General features: G+C 40.4%; 4 protein-coding genes across 4 annotated transcripts; 1 reads left to right on the plus strand and 3 right to left on the minus strand.

The window, feature by feature from the left end:
• Positions 1-27922, minus strand: DIP-epsilon (Dpr-interacting protein epsilon). Its single transcript, XM_017241642.3, has 10 exons — positions 27754-27922; positions 25582-25887; positions 14537-14643; positions 12062-12278; positions 5952-6110; positions 5758-5886; positions 5550-5700; positions 2628-2770; positions 1434-1577; positions 1-1370 (listed from the first exon to the last, which is right to left on the minus strand). The coding sequence occupies exons 2-10, from the start codon at positions 25718-25720 to the stop codon at positions 1165-1167; spliced, it is 1395 nt and encodes a 464-aa protein (XP_017097131.2). The 5' UTR covers positions 25721-25887; positions 27754-27922; the 3' UTR covers positions 1-1164.
• Positions 3239-5374, plus strand: Nepl5 (Neprilysin-like 5). Its single transcript, XM_017241640.3, has one exon. It carries the CDS (start codon positions 3314-3316, stop codon positions 5360-5362), a length of 2049 nt encoding a protein of 682 aa, XP_017097129.2. The 5' UTR covers positions 3239-3313; the 3' UTR covers positions 5363-5374.
• Positions 8215-10378, minus strand: Nepl6 (Neprilysin-like 6). Its single transcript, XM_017241639.3, has one exon. The coding sequence runs from the start codon at positions 10332-10334 to the stop codon at positions 8361-8363; it is 1974 nt and encodes a 657-aa protein (XP_017097128.2). The 5' UTR covers positions 10335-10378; the 3' UTR covers positions 8215-8360.
• On the minus strand, positions 15343-16626 carry LOC108125442 (uncharacterized). Its single transcript, XM_017241643.3, has one exon. The coding sequence runs from the start codon at positions 16597-16599 to the stop codon at positions 15394-15396; it is 1206 nt and encodes a 401-aa protein (XP_017097132.2). The 5' UTR covers positions 16600-16626; the 3' UTR covers positions 15343-15393.
• Positions 27923-27960: the final 38 nt, after the last annotated feature.

The raw sequence follows: 27960 nt of genomic DNA on the forward strand, positions 1-27960 counted from the left end.
TACGAAGCAATCCCAAACAGATCTTTTATTTGTTTCCTTTGCAGTTTGCTCACTTGAGAATCGATTCATTCAATGTACATTATCACTCTTATCGGTAAGAAACACAAACTAAAGCCTATGATATAAGTATTTAGATTTAATTGAGTATGTGTATAGGTTAGACGTACTTAGTTTAGCTTCTGGTTTAGTTGGGCTTATGGTGAATGGATATAAATATATATGTTATGCTTCGTATGTAAAACAATCGAACTCGCCAACTATCTAAAATATTCATTAACAGCTTGCGCTTTATAAGTACTTGTGTTTGCATTGTTTAATTTTTTCTTGTTTTTTATGTATATCTTTTGATTAATGCTATTTACGTTCCTGCTCTTTGGGCTAATACTGGCATTAATTTAATTTTCATATTCTTTGGAGCCCTCTCTCTATATTATGTTGGCCAAACAAATGAGCTGCTATTTGTATTGCCTATAACGAGTACATAATTTACAATTGCATTTGCTTTTATTTTCACGGTTGTATGTAGATGCTTTAGTATATTTACAATTTGTGTGATTGCAGTGCGTTTTTTTTGCATTGTTTCCAACAATTTGGCAACATTTAAAATGTATGTTTATCCCACTTGTTGTTTTAAATTGAATTTTTGTTTTGACTAACTAACCAGGATGTGTGTGAGTGTTTTCTGGTCTGCCCACCAGCCGTTGCCACAATTTTTCCCATTGACGGCGTACTCGGCATACTCTATCGAATCAATATGAATCAAATGTTTGTTTAGTTCAATCAGTTAATGGAAAATAGTATAACAAAATCAAAAAAAGAGCAAATCAGACAATAGTGCAGCGGAGCATTCAACAAATTTTGCGTGAAAATTGAAATAATATTCGACTTTTAAATCAATTTTGGCGCTTGATTAATTTACTGTTTTATTTGTTTGAACTATTTTTTTTTTGTAATATCATATTTTGCGGGTATTTGCGTGTAAAATAAGGCTACAACAAAAACATGAAACATCCCTGGTGTGTGTGCAATTTGTTTAATTAAGTACCTACAGAAATGTATTTATTTGCTGGGCTTATCATTTGCTTTAGTGTGTCTGGCTCAATTTTCATTTTCTACTCGAGTTGATTTAATGGCACTTCATTAATAAGACTGTTATGCGATTCCCTAGTCGTGGAAGCGATTTGGCAGCATCAGCAACAGAAGTGCCAGAAGCCAGCAAGTGACCTTCGACCCTAGGTCTAGGTGTGTGAGGAGTCCGGGGCTGCCACTGTCCTTGCCCTTGGACCAGTCATAGCCCTTGGGATTGGTGCCTGTGAGTTTCTGCTCCGATTTGCCAATCTCGTTCAGATTCGATTGATATTTAATACCCACTGTAAGGGGAACAAGTGCATACAGTTCATCCGCATTGCTTTTTTTTTCGGGTTAGTACTCACTTTTGTCAATCACAATCACGGAATTTGTTGGACTTTCGCCATTGAGGGGTGTGTGGTTGTAGCCATCCGTGTTTACCGCGGTCGTCGTCGTCCTCCGCAGCGTTGTGGTTGTGGGCGGTGGCTGTGTGGTTGGTGGATTTGACACTGTAGCGAAATTGAATATTTGGAGATCAATAGTTAGTTCGTTTTCAACTTCATTAAGTGGTTATCCAGAAGCCAAAGACCCCACCTCTAAGTACATACAAGCCCCCACTCCTGACAAGAATACGGCATGTTACCTTCTAACGTTTTCAGACGATAGTCCTCCCCACAGCTCTTGGCATTATTGACCGACAATTTGTAGCGAAAATTTATGGGTTCTGGTGCGGCCTTGCCTGGCCTGATACTCCTGCTACTCCAGATACTCCCGATACTGTGTGTGGCCAATGCTTGTCCACTTCATCGCACTTTTGGCTGTATATCCTGCTGACCACTCAATAAAATTGTCAAAGGATCATTGTTCTCATTGTTGGGCAGCAGCCCCCGCTATTATTCGATGCCTCGGTGTGGCCATTGTTACCTTTAATTGGTAGAGCAACACCCACTTCTGGTCACCCGGAGTCCCATTGTTGTGCCAGCCAAATAAAAAGTGTGTATATAAATTAACTTGGCGTCTCTTCGTGTTGACTCTCCATGGTGCCTGGCCAATGGCCATGGCCTTTTATTGGCGCCAACGTCAACGCACAGATATTTTATATTGTTTTATGAACTTTTGTGAAAGCAATCATGGCTGCCAGGCTAAGCTTTAATGGCCCAAACCGGTGATTGGTGAGTGATTTAACAAATTTACAGATTATGGACACTTTATTGAGCCTGCATTGCCCAATTTGGTAGTTCATGCGGATATGTATTGGAAGTTGCGACTAGAAGTTTATATATTTTTAATAGGAAGCTTGGGTATTATACTCAATTCTGCAGGGACTTGCATTTGTAACCCTTTCAAAGTTATTATATTAAGAAAACATACTTGTTTCTATTCTCAAAAGGGAGTACCTCAAATTTAATAGTAAAAATAAGTAAGGAAATCGCAATTTTAAGAAAATATCAGCTCAAAAGTATGCTACATAAAGTAGTTAAAATAGAGGATTTTACAAATATACCGGGTATCATATAGTTTATAAGATTCTTAAGATAGTCTGACTATAAAGTACTTACTGTATAACTTTATATTCCCATCCATGTCGCCACGAGGATTTTTGGCGACGCACTTGTAGTTTCCATAATCGCTGGCCTGCACATTCGTAATTGTCAGACGCATGGTTGCCTTGTATGACGGATGGCCCGGAATCGTTTCAGTTCTGCAACATCGAATAGACCAAACAAATAATCAATAATTTGTAGTTTTTTCTCCCAGTGCTGATGAAAAGCTAAGTTCAATGACAGCAATTGCGTCGGCCAATCACAAACGGCACGCCCATTGTGGGTCACCAGCAATGAGTGGCAATCGGGAATCAAGGCCAAGGTGAAACTGATAAGCGGCCACTTAATTCTAGGAGAATGCGACCCAGCAATGCGGGCACAGTGGGTCAAATTAATGTATATACATACATATATTAGCTATAACTAAAATAGTAACAAGAGATAAATAAAATTCTAAACACTGCCTAAGGAAAATAATTTTAGAAATGATTTTAAGAGTATTATCCCTTGAAAAAATATACATTTTTTTCCCATTGTCCCCTGTTACTGTAGAAAGCATCGGATTAGGAATTACTGGCGCACACTCTTCCCTGGGACAATGACTGACAAGCGACGGACAGGTCTATTTGGAGATCTCCGCTATCCGGATTCCCAGCGAGGTGGTGTCCCACCAGTTGGAACTTGTCGCAGTTGGAATCATCATGCTGAAGCTGAGCCTGGTGGCCTGGTTACTTTGTTCGCTGGCCTGGCGCACCATGCCGACCGCCTGCCGTCAGACCCGACCCCCGCTGAGCATTCAACAGCTACTGGCCACCCAATTGCAGAGCTACATGGACACCAAGACACGTCCCTGCGAAAATTTCTATCAGTACGCCTGTGGCAACTGGCAGATTCAGCAAAAGGGGCAGGAGCCGGACCGGCAGCGGGACCGCGAGAGGGAGCCCGAGCACCTCCTGCCGAGCGACACACTGGGGGTCATCGAGTCGTCTCTGAATCAGCGGCTGGAACGGCTACTCCGTCGCGGCAACAACAGCTCCTCCGCTGAGGAGAGCTGCACCTTTGTAGAGCAGATGCGTCGCTACTACCGTTCCTGCAAGCGCCTGAAGCCCTACAACCTGAAGAAGTATTTGCTACAGCTACCACCCAGCAATCTCACCTACTGGCCGCTAGTGGGTCGCGGATGGCGGCGGGAAAACTTCGACTGGATCACAGCCCTCGGCCGTTTGCGTCTTTACGGATTAAATGGCGTCCTGTTGCGGGAGGATGTCATGCCGCGGTGGGATGACTCTCTCGCCTTTAGCATATATATTAATAAGCCGAGTCGCCAGGAGACGCAGCCCATGGGCGAGGGCGCCATCATCGAGCTTCTGCTGGACATCGGACAGACAAAGCGGGCGGCCAATGCCCTGGCGCGTTTGGTGGACGGCTTCGAGCATCAGTTGCACCGCCTGCAGGACATAGAAGACGACGAGGGACCGCGGGAGATGCAACTGGGCTACCTAGACACCTTTCTGCCTCAGTTCCGGTGGCTGGCGTTTATGCAACAGATTCGCGTGGATGTGGAAATCGATCTGCGCTCTACGCTGATCATCGAGAACATCCCCTATCTGAGAGCTCTTAGCGTCCTGGTCGATAGTCACATGCCCGATACCATCTGTAGTTACATCATGATCCGGTGGCTGGCCTTCCTCAAGCAGCAGGGTCCCGGCGAGATTGCGAGGGGGGAGTGCGTCGCCAGTATGAGGAGAGCCATGCCCCTGGCCAGCAGTTGGCTGATTGGACAGCACTTCTATGACCCGGACTCGGAACCCGAAATTACTTCTCTATTTGCCCGCCTAAAGCGACGCTTCAGCCAGATCCTGTCGGAGAACCGACTCAGACTGTCGCCCCCATTGGTTCACATCCTGCAACAAAAACTCCATGCCATGAGGGTGCAAATAGGGTTTATCCAACCAGATGAAATCGAGAAGGTGGAGCAGTACTACGAGGGGCTCGACCTGAACGACCACAACTTTTATGGGAACCAGTTGAACCTTCTGAGACTTCGTGTGGAAGCAACACACCGGCTGCTATCCGTGGAGGCGACAGGAAACTCCACGGACAGCAACTTGGATTACATGGCGGAGGTTTTAGATGGCAGCAGCTCTTCGCCGTTGTACGTGAGACCAAGAAACCTTGTCATGATACCCCATGGACTGCTCCAACTGCCGGTGTGGCACCGCAATATTTCGTCCTTGCAACAGCATGCCGTGCTGGGTTTCGCGCTGGCCCACGAGATGGCACACGGGTTCGACGTATCTGGAATCGACTACGACGCCCAGGGCAACATCATGGGTCCCGTGGAGGAGATCACCACCAGTAAGCAATTCCGCCACGGCATCCTTTGTATGCAGAAGCAAATGCCATCCGGTTCGCGGTGGCTCAACGAGAAGCTGGCCGACTACGAGGCTCTGCGACTGGTATACGAGTCCTTCTTTGGTCTTGGGGCAGGACGACGGGAGCCACGGGATCCCCTCTTGCCACAGTTTAGCCAAAGACAGCTATTCTTCATCAGCTTTGCGCAGTTCTTTTGCGGAAGGATACCAGTCCTGGGTCCACGAGGACAATTCCACTCACAGGTCAATTTGGAACACGCGGTCGACGAGCTGAGAGTTTTGGAAACATTGGCCAACTTTGAGGAGTTCTCCAGGGAATTTGGTTGCGAGAAAAGAACCAAGATGCAGGCCAGCCAACGATGTCGACTTTGGTGAGAAAGTATTTTAGTTTTTAAAGAATGAAATGATCTTGATCTGAACAAAATTATAAAACCTGACTAGACAATTTTGTAGAAAGTAAAACTTAAATAAATAAATGATACTGTTCTAAGAATATAGCTAAAATTCTATGGATTATTGAATGTGTTTTTCAAAGACTCAGACCCTAAAGGCCAATACTTACTTATACTTGGACGATTCTGTTATCATTTGTTCATTTTCGCGGGTCCAGTAGTTTAAGGAAGTCGGATTCGCCTCGATAAAGCATTCTAAGGTAATGTTGAAGCTAATTGGTATGCCCACCAGCTGATGGGGTATCCAGACCATGGGAGAAACTGAAAAGATACCTAATGGATACCCAACACCAAAAAAAAAAATCCAATGAGACTCACAATCAACGCTGACTTTGATCCTCTTGGAAACACTGGGTGGCACTCCATTGGAGGCGATGCAGAGGTAGGCCCCCATATGCAGACGCGATATCCTCTCCAGTTCCAGGGAGTCCGTCTCTAAATCACTCACTTTCGTAGAAAAAGTGGGATGTTGTAGGTCAAATTAAGACTATCTGGGGTCTTTTCTTACTCACCTTCGAGCGTTTTGTTGATTACGATTCTGTTCCCATCGTCTCGCTTCCATTTAATGCTTGGCTCGGGGCTGCCTTTCGCCTTGCAGCGCAGAGTCACGTTATCGCCCTCGCGAACTATTACGTCACTGGAGGTCAGGGCGTCATCTATATTGGGAGGTACTAGAAGCGAAAAAACACAGAGATTATCAGAAAAATGTAGTACCTTATTATTAAAGCTATTCTTTTAAATGTATGAAAAAAAATATCTTATCCCTGTCTATTTTTTGGCCATCTGCCCTTTGGCTGCTCTGAAAATAACTATTTCCCTCTATTTAGTTGAAAACTTAATGAATTGAAACATTTCACGGATTGTTGACTTCAAACCGCTGCAACCTTGCTACTTTTACTTTTACCAAGAGGTTAACTGGAAAACTTTGCTTTAAGGGGTTATATACAGTTGTACCGCGCAAAAATATGGATTTTTATCGATTTTTTTTTGACACCATAGAAAATATTTATGAAAAATGTTTTACCCACGTTGTTTAGTACATGTTTCTGGGTACTTAATTAAATTTTTTCATAATAAAATATTACATAACAAAAATGTTATAGCCGAATTCCCGAATCATCTGTTTTCGATGGTGTCTTGCGGTGGACATGATTTCTCGAAAACGGTTCATCCGAAATCCAAAATTCAAAAAAGTTTAGTTAGTATATTGTATTGTCTAGTCCATGAACGAGGGATTTTTAAAAATTTTGATTAAAAAAAAAATGGCGACGTTTTTAACAAAAAATGTACTTTTTCAACGTATAAGATTTTCGTTTTTTGTGCTTTAAAAAAGGAGTTTTCAAAAAAATTGAAAATCCCTCGTTCACGGACTAGCTAATATCATAATAAATAAGTGGTCAAAATTTGGTGTTGATCGGATTAGTAGTTTTTTAGTAATCGTGTCCACCGCAAAAGCAATTTCCCAAAAAAAAGATTCTGAGATAATCGCGTTTAAAGTTTCAAGTTTGTTCAAGTTTTATATGCAGATAGTGCGCTATAAATAGCTACAGCTTCTGTTCCAATGCTCCGATCGTTATGAATTTTTGTGAGAGTATTCCCAATAGAATATACTTAAAGAATATGCAATAAAAAAAAAATCGATTTTTTCATATATCACAACTGTATATAACCCCTTAAGGCTAATTAGCAATGCCACCTCTTCTTCAGTTAATGTCACCATTTCAATCGATAAGAAAAACTTGAATAAAACTATCATCTGTCTTTCGTTTCCCAGGCAGATTCTTTATTCGAGGAAATCATTAAACTGACAGAGAAAATCTTTTCATTTTGTCGCTAAAGCCGAGGGCAAATCTTTAATGAAAAATCTATGCAAATCACAAAAAAGGGACGAAAGGATATTGAAAAGGGAAGACATATGGAGTGATGACCTGACGGTCAAAGCTTCCTCGGTGACTGCAGTTACCTCAAAATCTGCCTCATTTCATATTCCTTACGCTTTCGGTAATCTAAACGCCTCGTCTGCGACTTTTTCAATGGACCTGGTCAAAATCCTGGCTAACTGCCGAGAGTCACGTATCCTGGGCGTTTAAAGCCACTGCCGACAGACATCCCCATACCTTCATGTCTTTGGGCAGACATTTAAGGCATTAGCTCTCACGTTGAAAATATTTTAAATTAATTGCAGTTTATTGAAGAACTGAATGAGCCGAATGAAATCTTGAGGTTCAGCGTAATTGGTAAGCTTTAACCTGTACGGTTGGCAGGTCCTTCTCGTTCTATCCTTTCCTTTGGACATCCCCGAAGTAAACTTTTTGCACGCCAGAGAAAAAAGTGTAATTAAAAGGCAAAACTGCTGTAAACTTTTGTCTTTATACTTTTTCTTTCTTATATACCCAATAATGACCAAAAAGTTTTCGCCCAAACGATATTTTTTTTCTATGCTATTAATAAACGCTTGATGTGCTAATCGCAGGACAAACTGGGAAGGACCCAACAAGAAAGGAAGCTCTATGGCCCTGGCTAGAGAACTAGCCCTTCAGCATATGTGTCCCTCTACTTCTGATATATTAGTTTTTCTTTATTGATGTTTACCACAGCTGGCCACTGTAATTGACAAAAGTTTTCCTCGGTTTTTATGTTTGTGTAAAATTTAATTATTTGTAATTATGGTTGGAGTTTTCAGCATAAATGGTTTTCTAAAATTTGGCTAAAAAAAGATAGAACTAAAAGATCCAACCTTATAACATTAGCGTAAAGAAAAGTCCATTAAAAAAATATGTAAACATATTATGTTGTTGATATTTATAGAGCACAAAAGAAAACTATTTACATTTTGGAATAATATCAAGAATATACAAAGATAATGTTTCTAGAAAGTCAATAAACTAAATCCTCCGTTGTGTCTTTACTTGATCTTTGGTTTACCAGAGCCTGCACGCATCGGGACTGGGTCTACGACAACCGAAGGCTCTGTCGAACGGACTGAAGCCGCTCAGCATTTGGGCCAATCTTAGCTTATCATCGTCATGTTCAAGAAACATTGTTGCGGGTCCATCGCCACAGAAGAACTGAGCCAGGCTAAGGAAAAATATCTTCTCCTGGGACATATGGTTGAATTCCCTGGGGCTGATCTGGAAGGGGCTGCCAGTTTCGTTGCTAAAGTAAGTGCCATACGCCAGATGAAGTCCGGTAATGTCCGCCAAACGCTCATTTATATACTCTGTCTTATTGCGATTCATGCACTCCATTTCCTCCTGGAACCGTGGGGATTCGAATATTTCCGTGGCCGATAGATCCGCGTTTCCTTGAATGTTGAAGAAAATGCCGTCCCCATCGATGGCGTGTGTGAGTTCGTGGGCAAGGACAAAGCCCATTAGGCTATATTTGAACACATTGTGACTTTCGGGTACAAACAGTGGCTCCTGGAATATGCCGAAGGGCATAATGACCTGGTTTTCGCGTATTATGTAGTATGGACCGGAGCTCATCACAGTGTCCGGGTCGCTTGTGTAAAAATATTCATCGACAGTTGGCGCCCGAGAGTTTAACTGTTCGATCGACTTGCGGGTTTTGAACGCCAAAAGATTGAGGTGCTCCCTAATGTAGTCCTTGTCGACTGCCGGCATCTCCAGGCTCTCAAAATACTTTTCAGCAAATGCTCGCAGGTCTGGGGTCTTGGGCACATTTCCGATATTGATCGATATAGCCTTTACTTTGTTGGAGACGGTTCGACGTTGTTGCGCTGTTAATCGAAGGCGATTATGATCTATAAGCTTGAGGAGCCTCCGGCGTAGATGATCAAAAAGAGTTTCAGTTTCATGGGTGTACCTCTGAAGGGTTTCGGGGCTAAAGAATCGATATTTATGAATGAAATTCGTAGCCAGACTCATGCTGCGGCGCACATCTTTAATGCACTCGATAGGATCGCTGTCCTCCATGCTGTTGCCCGTCAGGTGTATGATAAAACGGGTCATTATATAATTAGCCAACAACTCCTTATCGGTAGCATCTATTAGTCTCTTAAGAGCCCGAAAGTATCGTAAATTCTTAACTTGAACTTTAGTGCGTTGCGAAACCGGGTGGCCGACTATTATTTCATAAAACTTCCTCCATTCTAGTCTAGTTAAGGTTTCAAGTCGACTCAAAGCCATAAATTGAAGTTCCTCTTCGTCGTCGTCATTTTCTTCAGTGAGTTTCTGAATCGAGTTCTCTAGTTTCCTCATCTTGCGCATTAAAGGGAAGATAGAATATCGCTGGACACCTAAACTTAAAAGAGTGGCGAAGGTCTCCACAAATCCTTTTATGTGGTCATTTTCACCCGTAAAGGTGGGCATGCCGATATCCACAATAAACTCCCTGCTGTTTTCTAGGTTTTGTGTCACTATTGTGCTGATCAATACGTTGCTGAGGCCGTAGCGGTGTAAACGACCCAAGGTTTCCATCCAATTGAACTTCTCCTTGGGCCAGGGTCTTCCGGCAAGACGAAACTGGGGCCATGACAGGTCCTCATCTGGCGGCACCAGACTCAGATAACGTTGGAGTTTGCGCGTCGTCTCCGGAGCATCTCGGCAGTTGAGGTAGAAGCGCAAAACCTTTGCCTCCAAGCTGGAGCCATTAAATCCGGGTGCTTCAGAACTCTTCTCCAGCTCCCCCATCACCTGAACGAACTTTTGATTCAATTGATGGTCCAGCATCTGAGTGATTTCAGAGAACGGATCTTCAGCGTGCCTAGTAGGATACTTTCCGCAGGCATATTGGGGATAATCGTCGCAGGGATCGGCCTCCTCAAGAATGTAACCGCGAACGAAGTCCAGGAGTTTTGCATTTGGATTTGAATCTCTCGGCACTGTAGCTGATGCCACAATGGAAACAAGCAAAGAATACAGAATCCACATTATCGTGGAAAGACAACTGATCTGAACGCCTCGGTTTACGCGAATGTTTCCAATAAACATGTTCGCTTATACAAAAAAATAATATAATAAACACGAAGAAAAGCTTTAACTGATAACATATATACACATATACTACATAGAGTATTTTTTACTTTTAATTAACTGCGACCCAACAGTTCAAATCTTACCTATGTGTTGATGATTTATTATCATTATTTTGTTCTTTGGGTTTTCCGAATCTTAACACAATGAAATCCTATCTGACCCTACCAGGTATAGACATATAATCATGATGTGTGTGTCATGTTTCAGCGCTTTCCTGGCTTTTTCAACTACACAAGAGACAAAAGTTGCTACAACAAACTAAATTATTCGTTTAGACCTATACCATCCGACAAAAAAAATTGGATTTTATTAATTTGTGAGCCCAGGCGCGTCTCTATGTCCCCATACTGTCCAGCTCGGAACTGCCCGTGTAACTTTCCTCAGTGTCATTTCGTGTTTGTCTGCGCAATATGCGGTAATTGGTGGCTGGATGGGAGCGAGTGGGAGTCCTCGGTCCCTCGGGTGCAGCCTAAATTGTGAAATGGCCGTCGAGCGACAACACCAGGCAGCAGGCATCGCTGTGCACATTTAAATGCATTTTTGGTGCGTTGCCCATAAATTCAGGCGCATTTAATGTTTGTTTTTGCATACTCAAGCCGCAAAATCGTGTTTCCCTTCGTATTGTTTGTGCCATTTATTCCATTTGTTGGACTCTGTGCCTCGCATTTGAGTCAGCAAATTAAATTCACAAATGTTTAACCATCATTCCCCGAAATACATACATATATATTTATTTATTTACTCATTAGTCTGGCGACTCTCTAATTTTTATTCACATCATAGGTCATTTGTATACAAAATTTGAGAGTTTTTTGAGGATTTTTGTAGTTTGTATTCTAATCTCCTAATGGAAAATACGTTTTGGCGCCATCTTGAAATTAAAATGGCGCTGTGACAAAAAGTAAGCCTAAAACTAGGCAACAGAATATTATAAATGGTTTCAAAAGAAGCTGGATATTGTTCATACGCCCCGTTTCTATTCTGTAGTTTCTATAAATCATTTTTAAATAAATATGAAATAACATGTTTTCTATTGTTTCAAATACATATTTTATTTTTACCCCCTATCCTTATTCATATCTAGAAGAAAAATGCTTTTGGGCAACACTATAATACCCAACAAGAATATAAAAACTTTAGTTATATATAAGGCCTCAAAAGCATCACGCGTTCTGGCAATTTGATGCGGCGTGACCAAAAACGGCAGCAACTGTTTCCCGAATCCATTTTTTATAAGAGACGCCGGCATTTTTGCATTTTTTTCCAAACAAACATGTTATCTAGGAATATTAAGAGAGAATTTTTAACTTATATCTACTATATATTGCCTGAGATAAATAAAATTTAATTTAACTAACATTCAAAATCTATTTTTTAGACATATAATTACTTGCAACTGGCATTAGTCCTTCCACCATTGGCAGATTCTGTGCCTGATATGTAATTAAATGCATCTATATAAAATATATATATACCTCCTCCTTCAAGCCAAACTCAAAATTATATGGTTCAATGTATCGGGATATCCAAATGGTAATTATATTTAATACGTATGGGTTTTTAATGACAGAGGCAGTCTAGCTAATAATGGCTAAGATTGAGTAAAGCAATCCAAGACTTACCAACAACTTTAACGAATCCGTATTGGGTCTTGGCCGTCACCGTATTTATCTGGCACATGTACCGGCCCTTGTCCTCCTCCTGGACATTGTTGATATGCAGGAACCAGGTGCGATGCTTGTCGTGCTTATCGTGAGTTACACTAATCCTCGGATTACGGGTTATCACATGGTTGTGCACGGTGAGAATGGCCGATTGCTCGAAATGCATCCACGCCACCTGAAAAAAACCAAAAGAATCTTAATCTTTCAGCTCTACATACATGCATAGCTTTACATATATATACATATAAACGAATATGTGTAAAAATTTGATTGATATGGTAGAGTTACCACAAAAAGCCCATTTATTATTTGAGCTGATGACAGGATGTCATCGCTTTTATTGGCCAAACTTGGGGCCATCATCATAAATTCCTATGAAGGATTAACGAGCATACTGGCCAAAAGTTTGGCCGCATGTGTAACCAGATGTCGCAGAAACTTTCGACCATGTGCGTCATGGGCTAAACATTTTTCGCCTCTCCTCCGTTTATGCAACACAAGTATTTTCACATTTTTTCCTGCGGCTTGCAGAATGTGGGGTGCCGACATACAGAAGAAAAAAAAACCCAATTTATGCAAATTTAAGCCCCCAACGCATTGACGGAAACGTGCTAAATGTAAGACACAAAGAGCGAAAGAACCAAAATGGAAAATGTGTTGTTTTGATGCCATTTCAATGATAAATTTCATCAGAGTGGCAGGGTGAACGCCAAGTAGTATATTGCCCTAGCCGAAAAGGGCTCCGAGCTGAGCTAATGGAATCTACGAGGCGAGGAGCTGCAACTATCAAAATACAGAATATATCAGCCGGGACAGAGTGGGGGGATAGTGCTGGGCGAACGTGGACTGATATCGGATAATTTTTCAATGTCTTCCATTGAAAACGTGCAACCGGATAGTCGCGAAACGGAGACAAAGCCGAAAGGCAATCAAGTTTAGTTTATTTTACATTTGGATATTCTCTACTCTACTGCCATATTAAAATTCTACCCTTAAATTCAATAATGGGGAAGAAATTAATTCCAGGAAGCTAGACACAGCAATTAATTTCCAGTTTTTAATCAGGTACCTAGAAATTGAATAAAATTATAAAGCTTTGCCTAGGAACTGATATCCTTTTAAACCGCCTATCACCAAAGTCTCCATTAAAATTCTAAATGAAGTCATAAAATTCCAAAAAACTCGAAAAAAAAGAGGCTTTAAAAAAACTTGTACCCAAGAACAAAAATGTACACTTTTTATTATGCTTGAAAATGTTTATGCTTTTGTTTAGAGAGGCCGGGGAGGAGGACACAGAGGGTGCCATCAGAAAGGAGAAGGGGTCCTGTAAACAACAATATAAACAAACTATACTGCCAATGTTTTTAGTACGCCTCCCTCTGTCGTAGTCTTAAATGTTTTTGTAGGCGTTGAAAATTGAAACACAAACAAGGACACGACCATGATTTCAGGAAGTGTATCGTGGTAGAGCCCTGCCAAATGAAAAGCTGCTAGCTTAACATTTACAATTTAAGCGTAAACGTGGGAAAAAGTATGTCTAAGAACTACGCGAGTTAATTTCCACGCACCTCAAATATTTGTATAAACGCCCAGGGCAAAAAAAAGGACTCCAAGGCATTAACATGATAGACGAAGTCTAGATGCCCTCACCTCTCTACCTGGATTTCTAAGAAGGTCCTCCTCTAAAACCTGAGATCTTGATTCTATTAAGTATCCTTGACACTCTTCAATTAAATGCTTTAATAGGAAATTTTAATTGTGAAAAAGACAAGCTAGTTGGCTGGTAAAGTTGGCCATGCTCCTGAGAGGGCTATAAAAATCAATTCCAATCTGGTGGTTTGGATGGGAAATTGCGGTGGTGGCTTGCAGGGCTGGGGAAAGTATGTGGAGTCCCACCCGTCGGCTACGCAACTATTTTGCATGCAAAGTCACGTTTTATTGTAGCTACGAGCTCTTCCCGTCGGTGGTGCTGGTTAACTTTTAAGCTTACCTGAGGCCAATGAGGAGAAAAACGGCAGATGAATGAACGAGCGACGGCATACAGCGGGATATATAGAGTTCGAGGGGCCGAAGGGCCGGACATGCCGAACTTAAGGGTCATAAAAATTATTACGAGCACCACATAACATGCGACAGGGCAGAATAAAGAGTCGACTACGTATAATACACCAGGAAAAACGGCTCCAAAGAAATGACGAAAGGCGTGTCAACATCAAAATTTATTCACGTTTCGGTCTCACGAACATTAGGGAAATTCAATTGCATGCAAATTTAAATTGCTGGCATTCCCATAGAGCGTCCAGAATGGATCCCAAAGTGTCAGTGGGTGGGACTGTCTCGGCATATCATCCTCAGAAAATATGCACCAAGGCAATGAATATTGAGAAAATCTTTCTGTTGACACTTCCAGGAACCCTTTTGAAATAAACTTACCTTATAAGAGCCTAGATTCTTGACGGAACAAGCCAGTTTAACATTGCGACCCGCGGGAACCGTAATATTCTCGATGACATCCGTAAATTCTGGGTCCTCGCTAATGGCTGTAATGAAAATAATAAAAAGTGATTAGTTCTTCGTATGAAATTGATCCTGTGAGGACTATGTAGTTTTTAACCAAAAATCCTTTGACCTCGATTCAAATACAAGCCTCAGAATGAGCGCTCGATCCATAAATCATAATTAAACTGGTATACGAATGAATATTCAGAATGGATTCGTAGTCGAGCCCACTTTTGGATCTCAGTTTAGCCTTCTGTGAAATTGCATTTCCTTGCATTGTTGCAGATACTTTTGGGTCGTTTGTAAAAGTGCCCTGTTATTGCTTTTGTCCACGGGGGTGCCACCAGTTCCCGCCGGAGGCTGTTCACTTCGGTTCTGTTCTGCTTCAAAGGTGATAAACGTTGTGCGAAAAGTTTTCAGAAATCGACGAATTTTAAACAAATGGAGAGCTATTCAAGGGATTTTTTTCCAAAAAATTATTAACAAAAGATAGAGTACAACAGAAATGCCTGAAAGCCAACATTTTTCCACAGCTATGCCTGAAGCGCGTGTTTAACTTTAAGCGCGACTTTACCCTGATTTTTTTAAAACAATTTTGCAATAATTTTTTTCTTAAAACAGGGACCATTTCGTAAAAAATCAATATACGTAAAAAAAACCTACGTGACTCTTTTGGTGCTGGTTGTGTTGGTCATTTATATTTTAAAAGAAATGCTCCCATTTTGGTTAAAAAAAAACGGTTTAAATTTTCTTTTTTTTATACATTTTATAAATTTTATTTGTAGTTCTCTTCACATCAGTTCCTGGCACTTGGCCTTTATCATATTGAAGGTAACACTGCCAACATTTTGTGCTGCATTGCTGAGGAGTTCGAATATGTGGTGGCTGCGTTCCCCTTCCTCCATGGTGCGCTCGTGCAGACGTCGCAGGGAGTCGGAGTAGGCCTGGTACTTGGCCTCGCTCTCCGTGTCCAGAATAAAGTTCTGGTATAGCTGTTGCACGTCGTAGAGTTGGCGGGAAGTGCCATCGTACAGCAGGTTAGGCAACTGTGGCAGCATCTGAGCCCAGTGCATGTGCACCAGCTCTAAGAACTCAAAGTTGCTGAAGAGGAAAATGACGAATAGATCCAGTCCCTTGGCCTGCAGTTTGGCCATCAGCTGCTCTGTGAGATGGTGCTCCGGGTTGGAGGACTCCTGGAGCTGTTCGTAGTCGGTGTCTAGATGGAGTTTCAGATACGCGTACACCTTCTGCCGCTTCTCGAAGAAGTCCTGAGTGGCCAGCATAGTATCCAAATGGTTCAGTACATTCCTCAGCCGGGAGCTGCTGTTAGACAGATCGGCGTGGTCCCCATCCATGATATCCTGAATCAGACCGCGTAGTATTTGTAGATAATTGTTGATGATTTCGGCACCAGAAACCTTGACCTTCTCGTACAATTGCAATCCAAACTGGTTGAGGTCCATGTCGGTGGAGTTGGCATCGCTTCCCCTTGTCAAGTTCAACTGCTCCAGTGCTGCTCCAATGGTTTGCTCGTTGATGTACCGACTCCTGCTCAAGGGCACTGGACGCTGGAATTGCTGGCACAGTCGGTGGAGTCGGAGCTGACGGATCTCCTGGGCACTGGCATCCCTGGCCGCTCTCAGAGTGGATTTAAGGCGGTTGAGGAATATCAAACTCCTGAGCACGGATGTGTGCTCCAGATCCGTGTCCAGATGATGCTCAGCGTCCAGCAGCTGCTTAACAAGTGTCATTTTTGTCTGCAAGTTCTGTGAGGAGCGGGCAGCTTTCAAATCTTTAGTGTAGTTTTCATTCTTCGGATTGTGCTCCAGTTGGGTCAGGTAATCGTTGAGGCTTTGCTCGGCCCGCTGCTCGACAAAGTCGGTCACTTCGCGCAGAAAATCAAGTTGAAAGTCCTTGGCCCCAAGGGACAGCAATAAAGTTGCAGCATTCAGCCGCGCAAGACACAAGAAAATAAAAATCAGACACTTCTCAAACATCTTCGGGGTGAAACTGGACTGAGGCCGGAGATGTCTGATTGAGAGACTGCTACTTACGAACTATATACTATATATACTATAGTGAGTATAAACAACGATGTCTGATTAGACGCGTAGGATGGGTAGGCGTATCGTCGGGGGTCAGGCTTTGAGTCGCAGAACCTCCTGATATGGCAGTTTCAATTCAGTTCTCTTCCACTTTTAGTTTCGCTCGGCGATTAATGCAACTTTTTCATAAAATTATTAAAAGCTGCAGCAATTTTTCAAATTGAAATGTGTCGTAATAAATAATTTTATGAAACTGCAATTGAATCAAGTCGTTGGGAAACATATTCCAGGCGAATATAGGCAATATCACGTAAAAACCCTTTTTCCCCATGAAAAAATGAAAGTAAGTTACGAATTCAATTAGTGTTGGCTTTGAGCAGAGGCTTTAATAATTTTTTTCAGAAAAAATATGAATAACCAAAAGTTCTGAAAGGTAAACTGTAGGAAACCGTTTCAATTGTGTTGAAAAATAATAAATAATAGTTTTAAAGCAGTACTTTTCATCCATCATGAAGCAATTTGAATTAAATGATAAATTAATTGAAATTCAATATTCACTTTTACTGCCACACCATTTCGTATAATTTACTCCATTTAAAAGAGCTTGAGAAGTGGATTGATAATAAACTCCCACTTTCAAATGAAACAATCTATTTTTCTTCCTTCAAGCAAAGAGCCTCCATTTTTTATACAATTTTTTCAGGTCATTCAGAGCACTCTGCTTGAAGTGAAGCCATCCTTTCATGTATAGACACTAGAAGGAACCGTATTAAAGTGGATACTAGATTTTAAGACACAAGGCCAGGTGCATGGGGAAAGTTCAATCAAGCAAATGCAATGCCAATTGCAGGCAAAAGCACAAAATACAAAGATTGAAACGGGCATTGGCAGTCTGACTGAGTGACATGCATGTGTTTTTGTTGCAGTTGCTGTTCAGTTCTTTGTCACTCCTGGTTATAGGTAGGCAATTGCCTATGCAAGTGGGTTGTTTATAAAGTTTTATTATTATTATACAGAAAAAACTCGAAATAAAACTTCAAAATCAATGAAATAAATAGTAAAAAAATACAGACAACAATAATTGAGTTTCTATTCTTGTAAAGTACGAGATATTAATGTATCTCGGTTAAGAATTTTCTACACAACCCTCGCCAACTGCCTGCTCATGAAGTATGGTGTGCCTTGTGTTTGTTCTGGAGTATTTGTAAGCAAAAGCAAAGTCAGAAACTACTCAGGCGGAAATGCGCATAACTGCATCTCAGCCGCAACACTCACCACTCAACCCAACACCACCCACACCCACGCTCACACCCACAGGCACCTCCAGCCATCCACATGTGCACAAAAGCAGCCTAACTCACACAAACGGAAGAGTCTAAGAAGCCGTCCACTGACCAAAAGGCTGGGTACATGGGACTCCATCAAACACTAAGTGCTGCTTTATTAACTAAGAGTCAACAACAGCTGATGACGCTTCTATGCGCTGCACATGGACACTGGCCAGACCACCAAGGACATTTACCTCCTCAGATGCCTCCTCTTAATTATGCACTTTGTGAGGCAAGTTTCCGGTATGTATAGACCCGATTTTGCTATGCGTACTAGATAATTACGATGTCCTAATGGCATTAGGTACTACACTTCATAGACTAGCTTTAAAGATTGATTTACGATTGATCTACGACAGTGGGAGAATTTAAAAGAAATAGTAATGATACTAATAATAAATACGAAAAGTTCATATAAAGTTCATATAAACAAACTTAGTCTGTTAATATTGATATTTTATAAAACATTAACCATTCAAGTCACAAAACCCCAATCAAACGCTATAAAATATATACTTAAAGGAAAAAACCTGATTATATAAATCGTGCCTGACTCTGGCCCTTCTCCTTTTTTTCCCCAACATGCTTAGTAGCATGAGGCCCAGATACAAAGCACAAAAGTAAACTGTCTGTGAAATCTCAGACTCTGTTGGTTGCATTCAACTTGCACCAGAACAGCACACAACACAATGGGAAATGTGAAAAGTGGAAAATTCATTTTCGCTGGCTAGCCCAGAAGCATGGTAGCACACCCAGGGCAAAACGCATATGTACAGGAAAAAATAGCGATAACTCAAATTGAATGCCAATAAAGTAACATATGCGACCCCTCAGGCATCAGGAATGATTCAGCCCGGCATAGTTAAACACACACTCGGATCTGGACATTTTTGTGAGCTAGGACCCTAACAAGGCTTGACTACTTGAAGGACACTCACCCCCAGGTCCCCCCAAATATGCCACCATGGCCCGGAAACAAGTCGAATCGAAACGCCAGGAGCTAAACTAACGAACTTCTTTTATTTATCTGCCAACGAGGCGGCATCGAAAGTAATGCCAATCCGAATAATAAACCATATGAGGGGTATTTTTTGCCACCCCAGGCTGATCTGTCAACTGTATTGGGCACAGACTTGTATCTAGGACATGGTCAAAAATTATTTGTTTATTTTAAAAGAAGCTAAATATTAAATGTAGAAGGAAACTACTTGAGAAAGCATAAATCTTGAAAGGTATCTCGTTTGGTCCAAAAAGTATCACCATGGTTCCCAGCACCTTTTTCTTTTTATTTTTCTTTAAGGAAATCTATCCCATTTCACATGCAAGGCTACGTATTTGTTTATGCAACTTGGAAATCGACCTATGGACATTTTTTCGGAATAATATTTGGTTTGCTGAGCACATCATTCGACAGTTTCTCCCAATTTTATTCAAATATTTTATTTTTATCTTGCCATCCAACTGTTTACTCTACGTGTTTAATTACACAAAAAAGCATTTTGTTTGCAGCAAGTTGCAAGTTGCAAGTGCAGCAGTAGCAGAAGCAGCATCATGGAGTACCACAGTGCTTGTGGCATAATTCACAGAGACAGGCACTTGCAGCAGCCAGAGCATACTTTTCGGCGCCCGAAGGGCAGAGAATAGCCCGGATCGGGCCAAAAGTTGCCGGAGTAAGCGTGTGCCGTATGATTAGCGCGATTTAGCGTGCGAACTTAAAGATTCCGGACTACGCTCCGTAGCAACGTAATGGCTAATTAGCGTCGGAGCTGAAAAGTTTTCATTGCTATTGCTAACCCCGGGGCCCGGGCAGACAAAACCATCAGCAAACAAACAGACACAAGGCCAACTCAATGGGCAACTTAAAGCTAGAAATTTGTTATGCTTTCTGGGTTCTCTTTTTTCTCAGCGATTTTAGCATCAGGTGCGGGTTGCCGGTTGCTGGTTTCAGGTTGCAGTTTTGAAGGGGCACCCACCCAGAGGGCTAGGATAAGGGGACAGGATGCCGTATGGACGACAACTGTTCGTGGCATGCAAAGCGCGATAATTGACCCGCAAGCGAACAAGTGAGAAGGATCTCCCTTTCAGAGTGTCCGCCTGTGTGAGTTGGCCATGCAACTGTGCCATAACTTTTGCTTTGATAAAGGACCTTGGCGCTCAGTTGATTCAAGTCCTTTAAGCGGCAGCCGGGCGTGCTCCCAGCTATATGGCACAGAAACCCACAAAAATAACACAACATTTTTGGATCAAGGCACTAGCACCCTGCCGCATATTCCAGGCCATGTGTTGGGTTCCCCTTCACTTTAAACCACTTGTGAATATTTAAGACTACTTGTTTATTTAATTTGCATTTAAAATATAATTAATTTAATAATTAATTAGAAGAAGGGCAACATAGGTATATTAAGTCGGCTAGACGATCAGCAAAATAACACTGATGATAGATATTTCATGACAACTATTTAGAGAGCAGATCTGGAAGTTTATTACTCATACGCAGTGTTGCTCAAGTTCGTGTCAAGTTCGTCAGAAAGTGTTCATCGCCATGAAACAGACACCTCCAATCTAGTGAAGGTATTCAAATTCATGGTCATCAACCACACCTGAGTAGATTTCACCAAGTTTGTCTATCCAGGTGTCTGTCTGTCTGCTTTATATAAACTAGAGCTTTGTTTTTGGAGCTGTGGAGTTAAAAACTTTACTCATTCCTGCTCCATTCAAAATGGAAGCTAAAAATATAGACCTTGGGGAATCAGACACACTAGCTTCAGTACACAATTTCTCATAAAATACGTGTATGATGCCATTTACTCAAAAACTCAACAACATAAAATAAATCCTTCCTACATAACATAACATAATTATATAACAACAAAAATGAATAAAATTCAAAACAAAAAAGTTTGCAAACCGAGCAAAATGTTTTGCACAGCGGTAGAGGATTATAAATCCCAAATAATTTCCGTTACTGGTTAAATATCAAAACATTTCCGTTTCGTTTATTGGTGTGGATCCATTTTATTAGGCGTAAAAAATACATTTAAATGTTAACACGCCATTTAAGCACAAATTTGCACCGAGCAGTTGCTTACAGACTGGCGTCGGGAAAACGGAACAAAAAAAGGGAAAACCAGAAAACTGTGGCCTGCCAACAGGCGCCCGGCGTGCGTTTTTTCCGGCTCTTGGCTGGCAATGGCAGCCATGGCCGGCGAGGGGATGGGCTGGCTGCACAGAAGTATGCTACTCGACTATAAGATACCCGATACTCTTGATTTACTCAAATAAACAAAAAGGACAAAGTAGCTGGGCTTTTAAAAAGTACGATGCCCGAAGCGTTGATACAAATTGTGATAAACACCTTATCTTCTTTCTTTCAGTTTACAATCCGACAAATTCCTTTCAGGAAAATATTTTGTTTAGACCGCTCTTTGGAAGAAAAGTTACATACTTTCGCACTAATACAATATATCCTTGGCTGAACCAAGTATCGTGGCAACAAGAAAGTAGGAAGCACAGGAAAAAAAATTTGTCTGAAATTTATTGACGAAAACAAAGTCAAGTGCTGAGTGCTGAACGCCCGAGTCCCAGACGCAGATTGCGGCCACAGAGCCGAAGGATGAGGATGCTGTTGGAGGATGGGGTTCATCCATGTGGGAACTAGTCCAGTCTCCATGTGTTTACGAGCTGAGATAAGCTTAAGCAGCCCTGGACCCAACCCCCAAGAACGCCATTAAGTACGCCACACGTTTCTCACTGCAATGTCGCCGAAGACCATCTGACCGGGAAGCAGAACCAACTATAAATCTATCATGTTTACGTCTGGCTTGATGAGCGTGGGCCAAAACCAAGAGGGAATCCCCACGCCCACTCCCACTTCATGGCTTCTATGTTCGGGATGCTTATACGCTCGAGCACAATTTGTTTATGCAAGTCGAGTGCGGCTGCTAGTTGGCAAAACGTTGCTTGAATTATGGCTTTGTTTATCCCGAGTCGCCCAAGACGGAAAATACAAATACTCGTACTATTCCGTTCCAGAAAGAAGGGTTCGAAGTTTTCCGTATCGCAGACAAAACAAAGCCAAGGGGAAAATTTTGGAAAGCACTGCATCGAGTATGACACAGCAGTTATTTTATTCTCAGCAGGCGTGATATGATACGGTATCGTAACATTTTATTTTATTTGGCCTTCTCTTATTGATATTGGTTGTCGTTCAGATTTTATCATAATAAAGATTAAGGAGCTGGGACCATTTTTTTTATCCCACAGACATTTACATTTTATTATCAGTCTTTTATGAAACTCTTCTTTTTGGGCTTATTTAGAATTAGAATCCTAGTCTTAGACAAAGTCCTAGTTGTTTTTTAATGCCTGTTGCATTATTTACTTTAAAATTAGTTACATAGTTACAAGAAAATACATTTTGTAGCTTATTGATTTAGTTGCCTTGGCCCCAACGAGTTTGACACTTTTGTTTTGGCACTTTGACAAGCCACCCAGTAAAAAGTTGCACCTGAAATATTTATGAAAATGTTTCTGACACGTTTTTAATAAGCTTCACCAACTTCATGATGCTGTTCGGCTGGCACTTTTTAGACTGGCTTGCCTGCACTGACTGCGTTTGACAATTCGTGTTGTTAATTTAATTAAAGTCGTCGATTGTGGTCGTGAAGAACTCCGTCAGGCCAGCCACAAAGGTTCCTGTGTGTGGCAGGCTTCACCAGAAAATTTCCAAGAAAAATATTTCAGACGACGAACGTCGAATGAACAACGGCAAACGTCACCGCCGAACTTTGTGCGGTTGAGAAAGGTCAGCCGAGATGCCAGTAACAGGTTGTGTTAATTAACCGATGGCGTCAGGGGGAAGGGGGTTTATTTTTGGTCAATAGAAAATGTCATAAATATTAAAGGTTTCCGAATATCAATAAATTTCATGCACCCTAAAATTAAATCAACAAATAACTTAAAGTAGCAATAAGTCTGGGGTCCTGTAAACCTTTTCTTTTTGGACAGAAGAGTCGTAAAACACTTTGGTGCTTTCCCATAAATTAATTTGGCGCCAACTTCGCATTAAGCCGCTTATTCTTTTTATCCCCTGCACTTAACTTCATAAAGAGCAGAGGACCCGTACATAAGCAAGGCAAATAAAAAGCAATGGCGATGTCGAAATGTCTGTCAGAAAAAATTCAATTTATCAAGTGTCTGTCTGAAAGGTTGAATGTGTGTATTATAAGCTCAATAAAAATTACACTTAATTTTGGTTTTCCTCCTGAACGCGAAAAGTGACACTAACAACACTAATTGAAGAAAATACAACTTTTCTTGTGTGTAAGAATAATCTGTTTCGTTACTACTCTAGTATTAAAGGTTTCTATGGTTTCGTCACCCTGCCCAAAGGTTTTTAAGCTTTAAATACCTTATTTTTAGAGATACGAAAATTTTTCCAAGAAAACTCTCACTAAGCATAAAAATAAAATGAATTTTGGAAACATTAAGTGGGTATCTCGAATACCCAACGAGCGCAGTTCTTATCTACCTTGATTAGCAATTAGCACGCGTTCGTGTCTTCTGTGGGTCAGCGAACATTGAGTTATTGGATGAAGGTCAGTCAGATGTGGGCAATATTCTGTATCCAATGGCCAAAAGGGGGCGGGTTGGGGCGGTCCAGTCTGCGCATCCCGCATGGATGTCAGGCCGAGATTAATAATGTGCCTCCAGAGTCGACCTGGCCATCCTTATTATTTTGGAATGGGTTCAGCTTGTGGCCCTTTACCTTTCGATGAGGGCGTGATGCTACCACCACTTTGTGCACTCACATAAATCAAGGAGATTATCAGTTGGCCATAGCCGTTTCGGGGATTTCCATATAATATGTAGATGACATGAGTCTTATTTTCCCTGCGATGGAAATTCTATGAAAAGGACAGCTCTTTAAAGCTACCCGATTGATATTTCCCTTTAACAAAAGCGACCAATTTGTTGACAATTCATTATGTCACGTAAACAATGTATAAAGAAACAATATTTATGGTTATATTCAATTATTGGACTTCCCATATTGGACAACCATTTTTCCTTTGAAACAATATTTTCTCATAAATATCTCTTTTAAGCTTCTTTCCTTTTTAACATACTCATGAGTGGTACTTATGATATAGTTGGGGTTCTTAACCACGTTAATATATTATATTTAACATTTTTTTTCAGGTCCATAAAAGGTTTACCTTAAACGGTTCGCATATGGATTATCTTTCATTTTGAATCGAATCTAAAAATAAATTATTTTTTTTTATTTTTTGTCAAATTTTTCCTTCGAAAAGATGAAAATGCATGGGAGGACACTTCGACCCCTAGCAAACGCCATATCTTTGGCAATACCCACCAGATTCTTAAGCGGGATACCTTATACGATTTGTACACTGATTCTCCGTCATTCTGCATCAAAATCCAGACACAAAATATTTTTGAGATTTTTTGTCAAATTTTCTGGAGGGTCCCCTTCGAAAATGATGAAAATGCATGGGAAGACACTTCGACCCCTAGCGAATGCCATATCTTTGGCAATACCTATCAGACTCTTAAGCAGAATACCTTATACGATTTGTACACTGATTCTCTATCATTCTGCATCAAAATCTAGACACAAAATATTTTTTCGATTTTTTGTCAAACTTTTTGGGGGGTCCCCCTTAAAAACGCATTGGGGCACAATTTGGCCTCTAGGGATGTCTTTACTTTTTCAAATAATAATCCGATTCTGAAGTAAAATACATTAAACGACAATTATTTTTATTTTATTTTTATTTTTCTAAAGTTATTAGATTTTTTCCCACTTTTCATTGACAAATTAGCATGAGCTCGTTTATTAAACGTCCTTTAAAAATACGTTTTTTTGTAAAATTAATCACAATTGTTGTTTGACTGAACTTTATTAGTCAGCTTCCTTCCCCATAATACCCCACCCAAAATGGTTTAAGTTGGACGCTTGCCCCAAAGCTAAATCAAAATCGCACCAAGCATAAAAACTTTCCGAGCTAATAAATGGCAGGAAAAGTTTTCGATCTGCTCGTTTGTCATTTTCCTGGTTAACTGCCGAATGGGAGGACGGGCAACACCACACGGAGGGTCAAGAAATAATTGTCAATTTTTGTTGTGAGGCGCGCCCAGAACATTATGAAGGAAATAATAAAAGCTGACAGCAATAAAATTTATGTAAGTGGCCTCATAATTGTACCTACAAAAGCAAAATAAATATTGCAAATAAAAAAACGGCAGAAGGCAGCTGCAAGTGAAATGAGCAATTATTAAACCATGAAAATTTAAAACAACATCATAATAAAGATGTTATTACGGCGACAGCCTCGATGGGAGGCGAGGATTGGGGGAGCATTGACGTTAATGAATTTAAGTTATTAATGAAACTAAAGGCTGAGAAGGGCTATTATGGTAATGAATAAGACATAAAGGTATTAAGTCGTTTGTTAACGTTATGATTAAGTTTGACTTGATTAACTAGTTGATTGAATGCCTCTTTTAAGGCTAAGGACCCGAAAGGACTTAGTCTTATTTTTTATTTTGTATATGTATATCGGAAGATTATTTTTAAACTTACCATTATTAAGAGTTGAGCCGCCAACACTCACAGCATTTCCATCACTTCCGACATCGGTTGTTAGAGCCACCGCAAAGGAAAATAGGCAACCAAGGGTCACAAAAAAAGTGGTAACAATCCTTTCGCAATTGCCTATCATTTTGGCCGGCTTTTCAGTTAGTTTTTAAGAAGTGTACAATAGTGATCTATGACCATTAAATTGTTTTCATCATTATCAGCAGAAATTAATCACTTTATGTTGATTAATTTTTTGTTTGTCTAACATTTGCTGTGTTTTTCGGCATGTCCCATTTAAATACTTGTGTCCTGAAATGTAAATAAAATATTACATTAATAACGCAAACCTTATTTTATGGCTTAGTTATGATATGATTTTCTATTCAATTTCTACAAATGGTATTTGGTTCGACACACAAACTAACTGTGAACAATATTAATGTATTGTGGGCCCAGCACTGATTTAAAGGCAATTCCAACTGATTTATTTGCTGTTCAGCCCCCACCGGCAACCCAACATAAGAAAGACCCTGACAATTTCAAAAAGATACAACAAAGGAAGGAATATCTTAAACGGAAGTCCGCATGCCCTCGCCAGTTACCTTAAAATGCATAATGTAGTCCTTGGAGTTTCAACCAAACGGACATGCTGAGAGTAAAAAAAATAAAAACTTGGTATTTTTAATAAGCTTGCATTGGCATATTAAAATTACACTGAGGTGTAACAGGTAATAGATTTTAAATAATATTTTTTAATGATAATATATTCAGTCTATCCATTTATTGCATGGACTTGAATGAAACTATAGACGTTGTACGAATACAATTCTTCATAGCTTTGTTAACTTTTGCAAGTGTATCGAAATACTGTGCAAATTCTTGATTGAGTTTCGCCTGACGTAAGCGGATTAAAAATAAACTCCATGGGAAAGCATAAACAATGTAACAACGAGGACAAAAATAAGAAGTGTGGTCTTGCCCTCACTAGACATCAGACCACTTGGAGTCTACAATTACGATTTCTCATCTCGAACTAGGATCTATTCTTTAAACTTTAAATTTTCAATTTTATATTTTTATTAAAAATTTACTGGTTTTTAAGCTAAGGCTAGAATGATAATTAAAACCTCAAAATCAGATTCTTCCATAATGCTGCCGGATGGGACAATATTCGAAACCAATGAAACCAATCTCCATCTAGTTACCGCGCTTAGGGGCAGGGCCAATTCAAATGCCATGGCCAGAGTAACTGGTGAAACCACTACCATGATCATCCGGCTTTCATTTGCTGGATGTTCCTATTTGTGACGCAAGTGTAAAGCTATTTTCCCCTCTTTTGTGGTTTTTAAAGCCAGCCAATGGCATGACCAGTGGATTGTTTCAATCATGATTGCATTCTAAGCACCATCCTGAGATGGGGAATGAGTTTGAGATTCTCCATTTAAAACCTAATACTTTTATTCTCTTCTAAATAAGCCTATCTAATCGATTACATTTTTTTATATTGTACACAAATTAAATCCCAAATTCTTAATTAGATTTTGACCATCATGCAATTTTAGTGGTTTTCCTTTTTTGCTAAAAATACCAAAGCTATGTGGTAATTCACCATTTCAATCCCAATATTTCAATCAGTTCAATCTTAATTAATTTAATTTTCACTTTGCAGATAATCCATCCAATTCATTTGTCTAGTCTAAAAATATTTATCTTTTAGGACGGTCTATCCTTAAGTGTCCCTTGATTTAGGGAGAGATAAAAATAGAAGTTTTAACTTAAGAGTCAGAAACGAGGAAATCATAGCATCTATTAAAAGGCTTAGTCCAGACGTCTTATTTAGATAGGGAGCACTATGGAGCAAAGTTTCAAAATCAAGAAAGTCTGATATTGTTTACAATTTATTTTTAATCATTTGAAATGTTATTGTTTATGACTTTGTCTGAATTGCAATCTTGACTTTATGATGCGGACTATTGCTAAATCTAAAAATAAATATATTTATAAATAAACACAAATGGTGACCATTGGCAATTGATATTTATTCTTCTAATTATTTTAGGAAGTACCTAGACATACCTTATGTATATATATATTATTTTCCCCCTTTTAGTATCAGACAATCATGCAAAAATAAGAATGGCAAATAAATTCACACTAATAGAAAAGATTGCTTACTTTATTCCTCGAACTTGTATTCACGGAGTTATTGCAGCTAGGGGACAATTGTTGGAGGGGATCTAAAAGGAGGAGTTATAAATATAGCCACGAGACGTCAGAAGAACGGATTTTCATGTTTCGTTCAGCCTTCCTCGGCTTTTGCAACATAATTTAATTAGGAGGGGTGGCGGAGGCGGCGTCGTAGACGGAGATGGAGACTGGAGG

This window comes from Drosophila bipectinata, chromosome 2L (assembly GCF_030179905.1).
Source record: "Drosophila bipectinata strain 14024-0381.07 chromosome 2L, DbipHiC1v2, whole genome shotgun sequence".
Lineage (NCBI taxonomy): Eukaryota > Metazoa > Arthropoda > Insecta > Diptera > Drosophilidae > Drosophila > Drosophila bipectinata.